General features: G+C 53.2%; 2 protein-coding genes across 2 annotated transcripts in view; both read left to right on the top strand.

The window, feature by feature from the left end:
* Positions 1 to 18,885, top strand: part of LOC139605317 (uncharacterized) — an 850,331-nt gene that overhangs the window by 93,025 nt on the left and 738,421 nt on the right.
* LOC139605300 (olfactory receptor 14A16-like) lies at positions 2,284 to 3,276 on the top strand. Its single transcript, XM_071456662.1, has one exon. The coding sequence runs from the start codon at positions 2,344 to 2,346 to the stop codon at positions 3,274 to 3,276; it is 933 nt and encodes a 310-aa protein (XP_071312763.1). The 5' UTR covers positions 2,284 to 2,343.

Here is an 18,885-nt window from a genome sequence, read left to right as displayed (position 1 = left end):
TCCAAGGCAAAAGCCAAACCCCAAGTCCTTTGAAAAACCTGCAGTCCCTGCAGGGAGCATGAAGGAGCCCCCAGGGCCATGGCTGAGCAAGGCTCCCCAGGGACTCCTTGCAGCAGATCCTTGAGGCCACTGGGATGTGGGCTAGGGGGGGATGCTGAGGGCAGCACAAGGGGCTGACAGTGCCCAGCCTGGCTGGGGCTGGGCCAGGAGGCCCCAGGGCCTCAGGACAAGGTGTCTCCTCCCAGCCTTTGGTGGCACAGACCCTGCTGTGCCCCAGGGCACCAAGACTTGGCTTCTCTCTGTCCCCACCTGTCATCACTGCCTGCAGTTCTCTGCTCTGCCTGGGGCCTGGGGACACTTTCTCAGTCGTGTCCCTCACTGGGAGCCATTAAAGGTCCAAGAAAGTTTGGAGTTGGATTCTGCCTTGGAGTTCTGGAGAGGTTTCTTCAGCTGCCTCTCAGGGACTGATGTTCAGGGCCTGAGCACAAAGCCCCAGAGGCTGATTAAAGTCCTTGTGCTGTGTCTGTGCTGCTGAGCTGGGCTGGGCTCCTGGCACAGAGGCAGCTCCTGGTCACCAAGAAGAGCTTCAAAAGCACATTTCTCTTGATGAGCAGCTCTTGTGCAAGCCCAGCAGGGCCGGGGCACTGCCTGCAGCCAGCCCGGGCACAGCACAGAGGCCCAGAGAGCTTCAATCAGTCAGGGCTGGGAAGATGCTGAGAAGTGCCTGGGGCACAATCACTGCCAGCCCTTGGCACAGGAACCTCTGGCTGCAGGACAATGCAGTTGCAGCTCCTGGAGCCATCTCCTCAAGCTGGAACATCCCAATGCCTACAGACTCTGTGAGTACAAGTCTGAGTATTTCTGGGGCAGGGGAGGTGAAATGAAGCTCTGACATACTGAGGGCTTCTGATCAGACATATAATATTTCCAAGGCAGGGATTTTATTGAAAAATGGGAAATTTCCAAAAACTTTTGTGTTCAGTTTTGTATTTTTGGAGAATGGAAGAGAGAGGGGATAAATATAAAAGAATTATATGAATATCTATTTATGAATTTTGACAAGTGCTTGAGACATCCAAACTGTTGCTTTTAGTGACCAATAGGTTCACAGGAGGATCCCTAATGTGCTTTCAGCCACTCTGCCCATGGACAGCAGCAGCATCACCTTTGCTGGAGCCATCAGGCTCAGTCTGAGCTGTCCTTTCTCCAAGCTGCAAACAGAACCTGCCCCCAGCCAGTGCCCTGCAAACAGGCAGGGTTCTGTAGGGCCAAGGAGAGTGCACAGAGATTTGGGCTCTGTGAGTGCTGGCAGGGAGAGATCAGGCTGAGGGAAACACCTGCAGGAGGAAAATCTGCAGGAGGCAGAGAGAAGATCAGGCAATGAGAGAAAACAAAGCCCAGCAATGCTGTGGCAGGGAGAGTTTAGAGATGCCCACAGGATCCCCTCCAATGCAGCCCCTCCCTCTGAACAAGCCCCCTCCCTCCTGTGCCCCAGCCCAGCCTCTGCCCTCAGGGCCGGGGCTCCAAGGCGTGCAGCCCCTCCTGTGCAGGCAGAGCTGCAGCAGAGCCGTGGGGCAGCTCTGCAGCCCCGGGCCCAGTTCCCTCTGCAGAGCACAGGGCTGGGAGCAGCTGCCCGGCCCTGGGGGCTCTGGCAGGGGGCACAGCTGGCTCAGGGTGACGCTGTCCCCAGGGCCCGGCTCTGGGCAATGCTGTCAGTGCAGCCAGGGAAGGAGCTGCATCTCCCACCATCCAATGCCATCAGAAGGACACCTGGAAGTCTCCCTGAGATTTCAGTCCAAGCTGGGAGCTTCAATCCAGGGTGCAAACCTGTCCTAGAGCATCTCCGAGTTATAAGATTGGTGGGGAAAGGCAGAGGTGTTGTGACACTGAAAATGCTGCTGGGTTGGTGAAATGAGCAACGTGAGTCTTTGGCTACAAATGTAGAGTTGGGCTGTGGTGGAAACATCTGCTCTAAGCAGTACCGGGGGAATTTTAAAGGGAAACGTGGGGAGGTGATCACCCTCCAAACTGACACAGAAATTCTGAACAGGTCAGAATGACAGAAAATGTCCACTAGCTCTCCACTTATCACTTTGCCTCTCAGTATGTGCTCTGTATTCCCTAAGGGCAGCAGAAATGCTGAGGGTTTCTGATATTCAAGTACACCAGCAGAGGTATGGGGAAGCTTTTAAAGAAAACACCAGAACTCTTAAAAACAGAAGTGTATCTGTGTGTGTTCCAGGGTAGGTGTGTGGGAAAAGGCTTTGATTTTGTTTACAGGTATCTCCTCTAACTCTTCCTGTCCTTTCTCCGTGAACAGGTGCCCATGTGCAGCCCCAGCAAATGTCCAACAGCAGCTGCATCAGGCACTTCCTGCTGCTGGCATTGGCAGACACGCGGCAGCTGCAGCTCCTGCACTTCTGCCTCTTGCTGGGCATCTCCCTGGCTGCCCTCCTGGGCAACGGCCTCATCATCAGCGCCGTAGCCTGCGGCCACCACCTGCACACGCCCATGTTCTTCTTCCTGCTCAACCTGGCCCTCACTGACCTGGGCTCCATCTGCACCACTGTCCCCAAAGCCATGCACAATTCCCTCTGGGACACCAGCAACATCTCCTACACTGGATGTGCTGCACAGCTCTTTCTGATTTTCTTCTTCCTGTCAGCAGAGTATTTCCTCCTGACTGTGATGTGCTACGACCGCTACGTGTCCATCTGCAAACCCCTGCACTACGGGACCCTCCTGGGCAGCAGAGCTTGTGTCCACATGGCAGCAGCTGCTTGGGCCAGTGCCTTTCTCAATGCTCTCATGCACACAGCCAATACATTTTCCCTGCCCCTGTGCCATGGCAATGCTCTGGGCCAGTTCTTCTGTGAGGTGCCCCAGATTCTCAAGCTCTCCTGCTCCAAATCCTACCTCAGGGAACTTGGGCTTCTTGCTGTAAGTGCCTGTTTCATATTTGGCTGTTTTGTGTTCATTGTTTTTTCCTATCTGCAGATCTTCAGGGCTGTGCTGAGGATCCCCTCTGAGCAGGGACAGCACAAAGCCTTTTCCACCTGCCTCCCTCACCTGGCTGTGGTCTCCCTGTTCCTCAGCACTGCAATGTTTTCCTACCTGAAGCCCGCTTCAATGTCCTCCCCATCCCTGGATCTGGCCCTGTCAGTTCTGTACTCGGTGGTGCCTCCAGCCCTGAACCCCCTCATCTACAGCCTGAGGAACCAGGAGCTCAAGGCTGCAGTGTGGACATTGATGACTGGATGGTTTCAGAAACATTAAACTGCTGACCAATTTCTGCAAATCACTTGTAATAAAATTCAATTTTGATACTTCTTGTTAGTTTCATTTTGGAGGTCTTTTCCTTTGTTTTACTTTTTTCATATTGTCCACAAAAACATGTCATTGTTTGTGCCATTTCTCATTTTGTTTCTCTCCACCTTCCCTGTGGCCACAGACTGTGTCAATGAGGGGCTGCGCTCTTGGTGACTATTAAGGGACTAAAGGATGTTCCAGAAAAGTTTTCTGCAGAGATGCCCTTGTGTTGCCTTCTCTGGAGCAGCAGCAGCAGCAATGTCTGTGTGCAGAGCTGGGGGCAGATCAGTGCTGGCACAGCAGCCCTGGTCCTGCTGGCCACACCATTCCTGAGCCAGGCCAGGAGCCATTGGCCTTCTTGGCCACCTGGGCACACTGCTGCCTCATGTCCAGCCTGCTGTCCATCAGTCCCTGCAGGTCCCTTTCTGCCTGGCTGCTCTCCAGCCACTCTGTCCCCAGCCTGGAGTGCTGCAGGGGTTGCTGTGGCCAAAGTGCAGGACCCGGCACTGGGACTTGTTAAACCTCACCTTGTTGGATTTTGGCCCTGGATCCAGCCTGTCCAGGGCCCTGTGCAGAGCCCTCCTACCCTCCAGCAGATCCACACTCACACCCAGCTTGGTGTCATCTGCAAACTGGTTAATGGTGGACTCAATCCCCTCACCCACATTGTCACTGAAGATCATAAACACGACTGGGCCCAACACAGACCCTTGGGAGACAGCACTGGAGACTGGACACACACTGGATGCAGCACCATCCTTATCACTTTCTGGTCCCAACCTCCAGTGAGCTCTTTACCCCGGGAAGGGTGAACATATCCAAGCTGTGGGCTGCAGCTTTTCCAGGGAATTCTGTGGCTTGCAGTGTCAAAGGATCTTCTGAAGACCAGGCAAACAACATCCACAGCCTTTCCCACATCCACAGCTGGGTCACCTGGGCATAAAAGGAGACCAGGTTGGTCAGGCAGGACCTGCCACCCCTAAATCCACGCTGCCTGGCTCTGATCCCTGGGCCATCCTGTGGGTGCCCTGTAATGGCACTCAAGGTGATCTGTTCCATAACCTTGCCGGGCACCCAGGTCAGGCTGACAGGCCTGGAGTTCCCCAGCTCCTCCTTCCAGCCCTTCCTGGGGATGGGCTCACACTGGCACCTCCAGTGCTCTGGGCCCTCCCTGCTGAGCCAGGACTGATGGTAAATGATGGAGAGCAGCCTGGGGAGCTCATCCACAGCTCCCTCATCCCCCTAGCATGGATCCCATCAGATCCCATACACCTGTGAGCATCTGAGTGGCTCAGCAGGTCAGCAGCTGCTTCCTCCTGGATTCCAGGGGGCTGTTCTGCTCCCTGTGCCCATCTACCAGCTCAGGAGAACACTTGTCCTGAGGACAACCTGTCCTAATATTGAAAATTGAGACAAACAAGGTGTTAAGTAGCTCAGCCTTTTCCTGATTTTTAGTTACTATATTCCCCACTGCATCCAATGAAGAGTAGAGGGTCTCCTTCTCCCCTTTTCCTATTAAATTTTATATAAAAACATTTTTATGTTTTTACAGAAGCTGATAGGTTAAGTTCTGATTGAGTTTTCAACTCTCAACTTTTCTTTCTGCATAACTGAATGACATCCTTAAACACTTCCCGAGTTGTCAGTCCATTTTCCCCTTTTCCCACAAAAGCTCCATGCCCTGCCAGGCCAGCCATTTTCCTCACTGGCTCATCTTTTGCCACACTGGGACAGGCTGCTCCTTCCCCCTTAAATTACCTTCTTGAAATGTGTGTTCTTCCTGGACCCCTTTGTTTTTAAGGGGTGTTTCCCTTAAAATAATTCAGTACCTGATTTTATATTCCCCAAATCAGCATCCTAAACAGGCCAAAGTCTGCCCTTCCTAATTCCAGTGCAGAAGTTTTGTTGCTGCCCTTCCTTCTTTCACAGAACATGGAAAACTTGATTATTTCATGGTCACTGTGCCCCAGGCAGCCTCTGAGCCCCACATCTGCCCCCAGCCCTTCTCTGTTTGTGAACAGCAGAAGACAGAGCTTTCCTTGGCAGTGGGAGTGTTACCAAAAATTCCGTGAAACAGAAAACTCCTTAACCCCAGTGTAGCATTAAGAAGCAGCATTCTTTATTCAGCTGGATGCACGGGGGAGAGCTCCTCCCAAAGCCGTGCAGGCTGAGTACAGGAAAGTTTCTGTTTATATTCTGTATTTTGCACACATATTCATTGATTGTCCCGGACTAAACACACATATGATAATCATTTCCCCAAAATCATCAGCATATTCCCCCTCCCTTTACCCATGTGTTCTTCTGTCCTGGGGGTCTCTCTGGTGGTCCCTGGTGGTCGTGGACCCCAATGTTCCAGTGGGCCTGGCTGAGCTGGCAGGACCCTGAGGCTGCTGAACGTCCAGTTCCCCTTCTCACACAATGGGCCTTGTGTGGTTTCCATAGGCCTGGGGATATGGAGAACAAGCTCCAGGTGTCAGCTCACCTGGTGGAAACAATTGATCATCTGGTAACATGAGGTCACAGAGTGGGCTATGACATCACAGAGTGGGTAATGTGAGATCATTGATGAGCTATGACATCACAGACTGCCTCTGTGACATCACAGAGCAAGCTGTGACATCACTGGGCAGACTATGACATCACTGAGTTGGCTGTGACATCAGAGGCCAGCTGTGTGACATTGGAGAATGGGCTGTGAGCTCACAGAGCAGGCTGTGACATCCCAGAGGGGCTGTGTGACATCCCAGCAGGGCTGTGTCAGGTCACTGGGTTGGTCACTCCGCCCCAGCTCCCCCTCACAGTTTCTCCCAACAAGTCCAATGCTGTTCATGCCCAGCGGGGTCCCTGTCCCCCGGGATCCCCCTGGCCCACCTGGAGCCACAGCCTCCACCAAAGGATGTTCCACAGGATCCACCCCAGAGCCTGACATGGGACAAGGGGCCAGGGCTGTGTGACCAGGACATCAAGGACGGGGATTATCCAGGTCACTGTGGCCTGGGTTGGGTTGCCCAGGGCAGGAAAGATGTCTGGCAGCTGGAGCAGGGTCTGGGAAGGGCCTCCAAGGTGGGGCTGGAGCCCTTGGGCTGTGAGCAGAGGCTGAGGGAGCTGGGCTTGTCCAGCCCAGAGCAGGAGAGGCTGAGGGGCTCCTCATCCCAGCCTGGCAGTGCCAGCGAGGAGGGGATGGAGAACACAGAGCCAGGCTCTTCACCGGGGGCCTGGTGGGAGACAAAAGCCAATGGGTGGAAGGGGAAAGAGGGGAGATCAGCCAGGACAGGAGGTGGTGAAATGAGTCAGGCTGGTTTCAGCATTTCCTCAACATCAAGAGCAGCCTGGCCTCCCTTCTCCATCCACCACTGACAGCTATGCAAATCAGGAATTGTTGGAGCTGTTTTGCCCCCACTCCAGGATGAGCATCCTGATACAAGAACTTAATTGTTTTTATATCTGTCACAGAACAATGTTTGTCAAAAATTAACTTTAGTATGAAAATCACTTGTGGGTGGTGGACTCATCAGGCACTGCTGGGAAGTTGCACATAGCTCAGGGAAGAGTGTGATTGTTACTAAATTGTGTCCTGTTCAACCATGGTCTGTTGGCCATGAAGAGAAACTTTCTGTGCCTCTGAGTCTCACCAGTTCCTGACCCTCAAAGGACACAAACCTGATGAGTTGTGGTTCCCACTCCAGTGGTGGCACTTGGACCTCCCTCCATAGCCAGAGCAGAGCTCTCTTGTCCCAGAGAGTCCCTGGCAAAGGAAGGATGAAGGAACCAGGATAGGCTGTGGGGATCAGGGGCAGAGCCAGGGAGAAGAATGACTTTTGCATTTGATGGAGCTGTGCCTTCCCTTGGCTTTCTTGGCTGACAAGAAATGAACATCCCTCTGTGTCTCGAGCAGCTCCTTCTCCAAGGAAAGCAGGTGGGAGTTGGAGCCAAGGAGCTGGAACCTGCAGGTGCAGCCTGGGCTGGAGGCAGCTCAGATTTGCACAAGGCTGCTCTGAGTGCCAGGGCTTGGATGGGGGAAATGGTGGGCTGGGGGTAGGGACAGAGTCTGATTGATTGTCAGCCATGAAGGGTCTTGATTTTCATATCCATTCAAACTGCATGAGGAGGTACTTGGATTCAATGTCCATTGGAGATTGCACATATCAATGAATTAACAGGAAAACAAAACTAACAGGACCTAAGAAATCTTTTCTCGCTGTCTTTTTAAATATAATGTATTCAGTTTGAATCCACTTCTGAAATCTACTTAACCACAAAGGATTTGTAAATTAAAATCAAATGATTCCCAGAGGCTTGGCATGTTAAGGTGTTCTGAATGTTCATGAGCCCTGGGACACTGAATTCCTGCACTGAAGAGCTGAAGGCTGAACAAGCCTCTGGAGCAGGGAAATTCAGCAGCAGCCTCCAAGTTGCTGAGGATGTCAGCAGCCCCCACTGAGGCCATCCCTGCCCAGAGACCGTGGGGGAATGGGCAGACAAGGAGAGCATCCCTGGGGCTGGGGCAGCACAACTCAGAGGCACCAGCGGCTCCAGCTGGGCAATGGAGTGTGGAATGTGGCTGGGAAAGCCCTGCCTGGGCTGGGCCAAGCAGCACACACAAGCCCTGACTCTCATCCCCCAAACAACTCTCTCAAGGAGACATTTAAAAGGAATTACAATTGTATCCTCTTTTATATGCTGGAGAAATACCAACAAGAGATTCTTAGGTGACCAAAAGAACCAAACAGACTTTAATGGGAGCTTTAAAAAATTAGAGAAACTTTGGCAAAAGGTTTAATATGACATTCATTCAACAAAAAACACTTTTGAAAGCATTGACTTGGCCCATTCAGCTTCGCCAATTCTAAGCCCATTCAATTTGAAATTAATCAAAATTTGCAAGAAGAGGGAATTAGATGATGAAGACACAGAAAGAGAGAAAGACAAAAAAGATACAGAGAAGCACACACAGAGCTACCAACTCCTGGATTCCAGTGGTGTTCAGATGGAAATTCCAAGAGGATCCAGGGTCAAGATGTGTGCTTGCCTTGTGGTCAGCCTTCAATACCCCTTGGTCTCCCTGGGCCCTTCCCCCAGGTGGGGCTTGGGCTCATTTGGTCCCTCAGGAGCTGGGCTGGGGGCTGCAGAGGTGGCTGTGGAGCATTGCCTGTGCTGTGCCAGGGACTGGCAGATACTGCTGGGCTGTGATGGAGGATCTGGGGGGATTGGGGTTCCAGGGCAGGGCAGGGCTGGACCTTCCTCCCCCAAACACAAAATCCCTTGAGCCACAATCTCCTTCAGTCTGTCACAACAAGCAGTGTTGGCCATGAAATCCCAATTCTGGCCATGGGCACTGGGCCAAGAAGGGCAGTTCTTTTCCATAGGAAGGAAAGCACAGAGCTCCAGTGTTGGAAGGCAGGTGAGAGCCTCACTAGGCCAAGGCCATCCAGACTTATCAGAAATGACATATTTTGTCTGGGAGCTATAGGGAATTTTGGAGGTGGAAGTCCAATCTCGGCCATGGGCAGCTGGAGAAGCAGGACAGTCTTTCCCATGGGAAGGAAAGCTCAGAACCATCCCCAGTGTTTTGGGGACAGATGGGAGGTGACCCTTGTGAAACCAATGCAGGACAGACTTGTCCTGGCAATATTCCTGTGGGAACAATCCCTGGATTGAAGGAAATTTGGAGGTGAAATCCCAGTTCTGGCCATGGGTGCCTGGAGGAGAAGGAGAGTTCTTTTCCATTGGGAAGGAAAGCACAGAGCCCCAGTGTTTCAATAGCAGATGAGAAGAGACCCTCAACATTCCAGGGTCATTTGGACCAGTCAGGCAGTCAACGGGAGGCCAGACCAGCCAGACTTGTTCCATGTTCCCTTGCTTCTATGAGGTCCTGCAGTATCACCATGGTCCCCTTGGTTCCATAGGGCCCCGCAGTGTCCCAGTGGTGTTTGATTCCATGGGGTCCAGCAGTGTCACAATGGACCCTTGGTTCAATGGGGTCCCACAGTGTCACAATGGCTCCTAGGTTCCAGAAGGCCCTGCAGTGTCACCGTGGTCCCAAGGATTCCATGAGGCCTTGCAGTGTCACAATGGTCTCCGTGCTTCCACCGGCCCCAAAATGTCACGGGACTCCTCTGTTCCATAAGCCCTGCAATGTCACAATGGACCTTTGGACCCTGGGGGTTTTGCAGTGTCACAATGGTCTCCTTTGGCTCCACAGTGTCACAATGGACCATTGATGACACAAGGCCCCGCAATGTCACCCTGGAGCTTTGGTTCCATGCAGCCCTGCAGTGTCACAAAGGCCTCTTGGTTTCACCAGGCCCCACAGTATCACAATGGTCCTCTTGGTTGTGGGGACCCCCAGGGTCACAATGGTCTCCCTGTTTCCATGAGGCCTCACAGTGTCACAATGCTTTGCCTATTCCATTAACCGACATAGCACCACAATGGTCTCCATGATTCCATGGTGCCCCTCAGTGTCACAATGGTCTCCTTGGTGCCATGAGGCTGTGTAGTGTCCTAATGGTCTCCCCATGGTTCCATGAGGCCTTGCAATGTCACAGTGGACCCTTGGCACCATTGTGAGACCATGTGGTCTTGCAGTGTCACAATGGCCCCTTGGTTCCATGATACCCCAAAGTGTCACAATGGTCTCCACAGTTCCATGAGGCCCCGTGGTGTCACAATGGACCCTTGGTTTGATGGGGCCTCTCAGTGACACAATGATCCCTTGATGTCACAGGGCCCCACAGTGTCACAATGGTCCCTTGGTCTCACAGGGCCCCACAGTGTCACAATGGTCCCTTGGTTCCATGGGCCCTGTGCTGCTGCATTCCCCCCTCCCCTTCTCAGGCCGCCCTGCCAGATGAGAAATGGTCCTTGGGGCTCAGCCTTGGCCAACAGCCCCTGGGCTCAGCTCCTCTGCAGCTCATCACAAACACTGTCTGCTCCAGGCACTGCTGCTGCCCAACCAGCTCCTGCTTTCTGTAGGAGCAGCCCTGGGAGCTGGTTTTGTTCCCTCAGTGGCACAACATCCCTGTTCTCACCCTGCCAAAGAAAGCTGTTGGTGCCAAGTGTGGCCAGGATGACTTAACCTTACCTACATTGCCTGTAGGTAAGCTTAAGTCACAAGGTCTAAGTGAAGCTAAACCCTGCTAAGAGTTGTTGTTTTCCTAAGTTGTTATGTGTAATATAAGTTATAAGCTAAGTTAAATACTGTTAAATGTTAATCCTCTGTTAAATTGCAAAGTCATAGGTTATAAGTCAGATTAAATCCTGCTAAATACTGGTTTTTGCTAAATTGTGAGATTGAAGGTATCAGTTAAGGTTAAGGTATAAGTTAAGTCCTGTTAAGTTTGAGCTCTGTTAAGCTTTTGGGCCGTATTCCTTTCATCCTTGCCCTCACTGTCATTGTGTCACACACACACACACAGGGACAATTCTCAGTTCATTTCTAGTTTGATTGCCTGGACTCTATTTGGTTTTGTTGTTGCTTTGTTTCCTTGGTGTACCTGAAGTGTCCAGTCAGGAGCAGAGTGACTCTTGCCAAGGAACTCTGTGGTGCTGTTGCTTAAGATTAAATCTGGTTTTTGCTGATCCCTTGCTGGGGATTTTTTCAGCACTCTCAAGGCCTCGTTGGTACCAGGGTGAAGGAGTCCTGGCCCAGGCTCTGGCCCTAGGGTGTTGTTGTTCTATTTCTCTAGAGGCTCATAATGATATTATCAGATTTTAAAGTCCATACTTCTTTGGTGTATTCTCATGGCTGCAGATCTTCACTGCACAGACTCTTTCTTCCACATGCCATTCTCTCTCAGGTCAGGAGACCTCCAAGGCTCTCCCTGACTGGCTAACCCGCCCCCTTTTATCTCAGTTATCTTCATTAGTCACAGCTGCAGCCTAATTAAGGACATCCCAGCTGCAGCTTATCAAAGGCAACCGAGACCTCCGGGGCAAAGCCTCTATACAGATATTTAAATACGTTTCCTCTACTATATTGGGGGACACAGGGATGCTGCCGGGGGGTCCCTGTCCCCGTGTGCCACCCCCAGGGCCCCGGCCCCCCGTCCCCGTGTCAGGCCCTGGGGTCGATCTCGTGGAACATCCTCTGGGGGAGGCTGCGGCGCCGGGGGCGGGGGGACCCGGGGGGACAGGGGACCCCGCTGTGCACGAGCAGGGTTGGACTGCTCTGGGGGGAACTGTGAGGGGGGCTGGGGCAGAGTGACCTCCCCAGGGACCTCACACAGCCCCCGTGAATGTCACACAGCCCACACTGGGATGTCATGAAGTCCCCTTATGATGTCTCAAAGCTCCCTGTGATGTCACAGAGCCACTGCGATGTCACAAACACTTCTCTGTGATGTCACACATCACCTGTGATGTCACAGCTCCCTCTGGGACATCACACAGCACCCTTGTGATGTCACAGAGCAAACTCTGGGATTTCACCCTGGAATGTCATGCAGCTGCACTGTGATGTCACAAAAGAGCCTGCGATGTCAGAAAGCCACCATTTGGTGTCAGAATCTGTTCTGTGATGTCACAGTCTGCTCTGTGATGCTACACAGGCACCCAGTGATGTCACAACCCACTCTCGGATGTCACAAAACCCTCTCTGTGATGTCATACTGCCACTCTGTAATGTCACAGCACACACTTTGACCTCACATCCCGTTCTATGATGTCATACAGCCATGCTGTGATGTCACAGCCTGCGATGTGATGTCACAGAATCCCCACTATGATGCTGTAGCTGCTCAATGACCTCACACAACAAACTCTGTGATGTCATAGCCCAATCTGTGACCTCACATAGCCCCTGTGATGTCATACATCCCCTTGTGATTTTACACAAACTGCTTTGATGTCACACAGCCCCCTGTGATGTGACACAGCCCCAGTGATGTCACAGCCCACACTGAGATGTCATGAAGTCCCCTTATGATGTCTCAAAGCTCCCTGTGATGTCACATAGCCACCTTCAATGTCACACAGCCTCCTGTGATGTCACAGCCCATGCTGGGATGACACAAATCGCCCTTGTGATGTCACAGAGCCAATGCTGGGATATACTCTGTGATGTCATAGACCTGTGATGTGATTGAGACAGAACAATCTGTGACATCACAAAGTCACCCTGTGATGTCTCTGTCACTTCTGTGATGTCACAGCCTGTTCTGTGATGTTACTCAGACATCTCACAACCCCCTCTCTGATGTCACAGAGCCACCCTCCATGGTGGCAGAGTCTGCTCTATGGCCTTATACCCTACTCTATGATGCCACAGCAACCTCTGTGATTTCACAACCCCCTCAGTGATGTCACACGAGCCTCTCTGTGGTGTCATACTGCCACTCTGTAATGTCACAGCACACACTTTGATCTCACAGCCTGCGCTATGATGTCATACAGCCATGCCATGATGTCACAGCCTGCTCTGTGATGTCACACAGTCCCCTCTATGACGCTGTAGCTGCTTGATGACCTCAAACCATAAGCTCGGTGATGTCATAGCCCAATCTGTGACCTCACACAACCCACTCTGTTCTGTCACAGAGCCCATTGCTGACATCCCAGCTGCTCTGTGCCTCTATGACAAAGCCACATAGGAGCTGCTGTGACACAGCCCCCTCTGGGCCATGCCACAGCCCCTGCCAGTGCTGAGCCCCTGGGAGCTCAGTCTGTGCCCTGCTGGTGTCCCTGAGGGGCCCTGGCAGTGCCCCAGCCCTGCTGGGCTGTGCACAGGAGCTGCTCCTGGCCAGAGCTGTCTCTCTGCAGTTCTGCTGCCCTTGCCAGGAGCTGCCTCTGGGCCAGGAGCCTGGCCCAGCTCTGCAGCACAGACATAGCAGAAGGATTTGAACAACCCTCTTGGGCTTTGGTGCTTTTTGCATCAGACTCATCAGTGCCTCAGAGTGTGCTCAAAAACCTCTCAATGATTCAAAGTCAGATTGAAACACGGCAGTTTCTTGTACTTTAAAGAGATCCGCATATGACTGACAAAATGTCCCCAGGTTCTAGGTAGAGCAGAACCCTGGAAGCACTGATGACAGCTGGAGACAAGCAAGGGAAACGTGTCTCTGGTGCTGGGCAAACCTGGATGTGTTTCAGGAATGCAAAGGGCCAAGGCCTGAGCCCCAGCCCCTGGCCAGGCAGATCCTGTCCCTCCCTCATTGCTCAGGGCTCTTGCTGGGGCACTGGGATGTGGGGATGGGCAATGCCAAGGACAGGAGCATGGGGCGGCCCCTGCCAGGCTGCTGAGCAGGGACAAGGAGGCAATGAGGCCCCAGGCCTGCAAGGGTCACTTGTCCCCTGCTGGCCTCAGCCCCAGGGCCAGCAGCCATGGCCAAAGTGCTGCAGGAGTTGGCTCTGGCAGGGCTGTCTTGCAGCTGCTGCCCATGCCTGTGCCCTGTGCAGCCCAGGCTGTCCTACGGTCTCCCTGCCCTGCGCCTCTGTCCCTGCAGGCTGTCGGCATCCCCCGGCTGCCCCACCTGGCTGGCCCCTTCCTCTGCTGGCAGCTCTGCCTCCTGCCTGCCTCTGCCTGCCCACACAAAGCCTTGGGCTGCTCCAGGCTCCTGCTGGGGCATGTGTTGCACCACAGCCCTGCCCTGCCAAGGAAATTCCTTTCTGCTGCTGCCCAGTTGGGGCCTCCCCAGCTGCCCTTGGTGCCATTATTTCCTTCTCATGCTTATATCCTCTAGGAAGAAAAGCTCCAGCCTCTCTGAAACAGCCCTTCAGCCCTTGCCAGGCTACTCCTGTTCTGTCCTCAGTCTCCACCCCACTGAGCCCAGAACCTGCAGCCTCTACCTGCGGGTTATGAGATGAGGCCTCAAAACCCCATCTTGGAAGATGTTTGGGTCCTCTCCAAAGTCTGTGAAAATGGAAAAATAGTGGCCAAAGGTATTTTCTCCCAAATCTTGCAGTGGCAGAACAAGGGTCCATATGTCTAAAGTGAATGAGTCTGGATTTCCATTTGTTAGAAGGAGGAAATATTTTACAATGATGAGAGTGGAACAAAACTGCAACTGTTTTTGCAAAAAGGCTGATGCACCATGCCAGGAATTGTCCAAGAGCAGGAGCTTTGTGCAACCTGACCCAGTGAAACCCCCTGCCCTTCCCAAGGATGGAATTCCTGTTGTGTGGGTTCTCTGCTGTGCTGGGTGCCCTCACAAGGCTTGTGGCCAGAATGTCTGCTGAGGGCAGCCAGGCTGCTGCAGGGGCAGTGACCTCACTGAGCCATCACCATGGCAGCCCTGTCCCCTGGGCCTGGCTCTGCCCTTTCTCCTGCCCCTGCCTTGTCTCTGCTGGCATGAAGAGTTTTGTCATTAATATCTTGTCCCCAAGGTGCTGGGGCCAATGGCTTCCCAGTCAGGCTCCTGGAGCACAAGTGGCTTTCCAGAGGCCAGCCAGGAATGAGCCCTGAGGCAGCAGCTCTGCAGTGGTGGCCACCAGGCCGGGCTGCCAAGGGAGGCTTCTGGCCATGGGCTGCAAGCAGCTGCTGCTGCCAAGGTGCCTTTGGTGCCTCAGGCTCTCCCTGGCACAGCTCCCAGCACGGCACTCTGCCCTTGTGCCCGAGGCCTTCCCTGTGCTGGGGCTGGCCTGGGCCTTTTCCTGCAGCGGGACCTGCCCTGCTGATGGCACAGGAAAGGCAGTTCCTGCTGGAGCAGGACGCTTTGCCTGCAATGGGCTCCAACAACTCCAGCAGGGCCCTGCTGACTTCAAAATTGCTTCCTAGAGCAGGAGATTCTAATGGTTAGAGCTCCTTTGCTGTGGAGGAAAGAACTCTGATCAAGATCTTTCTCTCTAATCATGATCACAATCAATCCGAGCTGTATTTCTAGAAATCTGTCTGGTATTCAATCATGAACCCAGTGGGACAAATTGCATTGAAGTTCAATTCCCCCTGTCCAATGTCTTGTACCTTTGACAAAGTCTGGGGCTAGCATTGGATCCAGCTGTTCCCAGTCTCCTTTCTGAGAAGGAATTTGAGAAGTTAAGGGGTCCTGCAGGGGTTTTGGGGTTCTGTGGTGGCTCCTGGGTGTCATTTCTCCATCTCACGTCTCAGCAGGAGTTTCTCCAATAAAGAAATAAAGCTTTTGCCTGAAGCTCCCACTGTGGCCATGACAGGAACCCCTGTGAATGTCTGGGACATCCTGGCTCTTTGGCAGCCTGGAGACTCCTGGGATGTCACCGTGGAGCCCCCGTGAGTGCCTGTGACAGATCGGTGCCTTTGCAGCCCAAGGTGCCCTGGGATGTCACCATGGAATGGCTGTGACTGCCTCTGACCACAGGGCTCTTTACCATCCCAGAAAGCCCTGGGAGGTCTCCATGGAGCCCCTGTCTCTGTGTGTGACATTCCAGCTCATGAAGAGGCTGGAGACTCTTGGAATGTCCCCATGGAACTCCTCTGAGCCCCTCTGGCAAATCGGTTCCTTAGCAGGCAGCCATCACCAGAATCCATTGCTATGGTCAGTTTCCATGGCAACCATCACTAGGACCCCTGTTGCTGTGGTCAGTTTCCAGGGCAACCATCACCAGCCTCCCTATTGCTATGGTCAGTTTCCATGATAACCATCACCATCCCCCTGTGTCTATGCTCAGTCCCCTGGCAGCTCCATGGAGACCCCATGCCAGGGGTGGTTGCCATGGACACCAGCTCAGGACTGCAGCCAGAGTTCTGTTGCCATGGCAACCATTTCCAGGCCCATCCCCAGGCTCATGGGATCTCAGAACCACAGAATTGGCGGAGCTGGGAGGGACCCATCAAGATCCTCCAGTCCAACTGCTGGCCCTGCACAGGACACCCCAACAATGCCAGCCTGGGCCTGGCAGCGCTGGCCAAATGTTGCTGCAGCTCAGAGAACCCTGGAGCTGGGACCCTTCCCTGGGGAGCCTGGCCAGGGCCCCAGCAGCCTCTGGGCAAAAACCTTTTCCTGACATCCAACCTGAGCCTGCCCCGGCTCAGCTGCAGCCGTTCCCTCCACTCCTGTCCCTGGGCACCAGAGGGAAGAGGTTCCCACAGCCCCAGCCAGGGACCCGCTCCCAAGGCTGCTGCCATGGCCACCAGGGCTGGCACCAGCTGGGATGCTCGGTCTCCATGGGCTGGGGTTTAGGAATGGGATTCCCCAATTTCCTGCTCCCGCTAAAACCGCACTGCCCTCACTGCCCTCCCGCCTCCCATGGAAAGCACAAAAGGCAAAGATCCCGGGCTGGGATAAAAACAATTTACTGGGAACAGCAACCAGATATGGAACAACCAGGAACAACAACAACATGGATAACAGAAGGGATAAGAAAAACTTTTTGCAGGGAAAACTACAACACCACTGACTGTCTCTTCCCAGCCATGTATTTCCCCCTGCCTGGAAATGACACCCTTCTCCTCACGGCAGACAAAGAGAGTATCTTTCCTGCCCCTGGCAATGACCTGAAGTAGGAGTGAATATAATGACACAGCCAAGGCCAGACCCTCATAACCTTGGACCCACATCATGTCATTGGCAGGGGCAGGAAAAGGGACTGGTGTCTTCCTAGCATGGATCACAGGGAACGTAGATAACCAGTTCTCTTTCCAACGTGGGACCTCCAATGGGGGATGATGCTGGAGCAGTGCACAAAGCTCTTCCTGCAGCTGGGGCATTTGCAGGGCTTCCCTCACTGGTGCTTCCGTTGGTGTCTGGTCAAGTGAGAGTTACAGCTGAAGCTCATCCCACAATTCCCACACTCATAGGGTCTCTCCCCAGTGTGGATGTACCGGTGGGTGATGAGGTGGGAGTTTTGCTTGAAGCCATTCTGGCAGTCAGGGCAGCAGAAGGGCCTCTCCTCGGTGTGAATCCACTGGTGCAGCAGAAGATTGGAGCTGGTCTGAAACCTCTTCTGACACTCAGGACACTTGTAGGGCCTCTCCCCAGTGTGGATCATCTGGTGGACACTCAGGTCAGAGCTGCAGCTGAAGCCCTTCCCACACTCCCCACACTCGTAGGCCCATTCCCCAGTGTCGATCATCTGGTGGCGGATCAGGGTGTTGCTCTGCCTGAAGCTCTTCCCACACTCCAAGCACTTGTAGGGCTTCTCCCCCTTGTGAAGCTGCTCATGCACCACCAGCTCTGAGCCCTGGCTGAAGCTCTGTCCACCTTCCTGGCACAGGGTGGGTCTTTCTTCCTCAGAGCACCCTGGGCTGAGTTTGGTGCCCCTCCTCCTGAGGGACCTCTGGGACTTTTCCTCCTCATTGGATTCCTGCACAGTAGAGCTGCTCAAAATGGCCTCTTCCATGAGGTTCTGCTGCAGGGATTTGTCCTCCCTGGTCTCCATCCTCAGCTTCTTGTTTGGAGGACGAAGGACAAGGTCAGGATGGGATTTGCCTCTGTGCCACAGGGAAGGGGAAGGAGATCCCCCCACTGATTTCCTGGCAGGACGGCATTGGCAGAGGGGCTGTCCTGCAGCTGGGGGCCATGATGGGCTGGGAGATGCAGCAGGAGAGAGGGGGAAAGGGGCACTGACTTCCTCCTCACCTGCCTGGGTGTCCTGGGACATTGTCTCAGTTTGAACAGACAGGTGTCTGCTAAAGAAGGCAAGAGCCTCCCTTGAAATGGAAAATGTAAACCCCCTCCCTCCAATTTACTAGAATTTTGAAATTAAGGGTATCTCAGGCAAAAGTATGGGAATAGGAATAACAATTATTGAACTAGGAAAATTTTAAAAATACAAATGCTGTTTTACAAAAAATCCCCACTCACCAGATCAGAATACGACGTGACACCCTGCGGGTCAGGCTGCTGGTAGCAGTCCTATGAAATGGTGGCTGCAGAGCTCCTGCAGTGACAGATGTGGTTCTGTTAGGATCCTGTAGAAGGGTGGAGTTTTCCTCTGAAGGTCCAGTGGTGGTGGTGTTGGGCCTGGTCTTCCTCTGGGAATCCTGTGGAGAAGAAAGCTGCTTCTCTGAGAATCCAGTGGGAAGAGGCTGATGTGGTGTCCCAAGGATGCGGTTATATCCAGGTACGAATGCTTGGCTCCTCCCCCTGGGCGGAGCATCTCACAATGGGATGATGTCATTTTTATCAGTCATGCAGTGACACTCAATGGCCCATTAAGAGAATATATTTCCCAGAGGATGGATTGGTTGTGGAAGAGATAAAGAAAACTGCCCAATTAACAGAAGATAAATGCTCCAGTTCTAACAGATGGGTGATTATCCCACAGCCTGTGAATTCAGGGAGTGCTCAACATCATGGTTCCTTCTCCTCTCCCTGATCCTCCTTTGTCCCTCCTCTTTCTCCCACTCCTCATCTTCCCTCCCTCCTCCTCCTTTTCCTTCCTAAGCCAACCTCTTTGTCTTACTTCCCTCCCTTCTTGCTCTCCTTCTTCATCCAAACTGGGCCTTGCTGGGGACCTTGGCTGCAGACTTCCAGCCCTTGGGGTTCGGGTGTCTCCCAGGAGATCTGGAAGGGGTGAATGCAGAGAGGGCTGGGAGATCCCAGGAGTGGCTTCACTGGGAGGGACTGGGCTGTACTGGGATCATACTGGGATCAAATGGGCAGTGACTGGGATTGCACTGCATTTGTACTTACATCAGACCAGGATCATACTGGAACTGAG

The sequence above is a fragment of the Agelaius tricolor genome, unplaced genomic scaffold (assembly GCF_023055355.1).
Source record: "Agelaius tricolor isolate 1412-34295 unplaced genomic scaffold, bAgeTri1.0.p SCAF_64, whole genome shotgun sequence".
In the NCBI taxonomy this organism is placed as follows: domain Eukaryota; kingdom Metazoa; phylum Chordata; class Aves; order Passeriformes; family Icteridae; genus Agelaius; species Agelaius tricolor.
The sequence above is the reverse complement of the archived record's forward strand: the minus strand, read 5'-3'. Positions and strand labels throughout refer to the sequence as shown.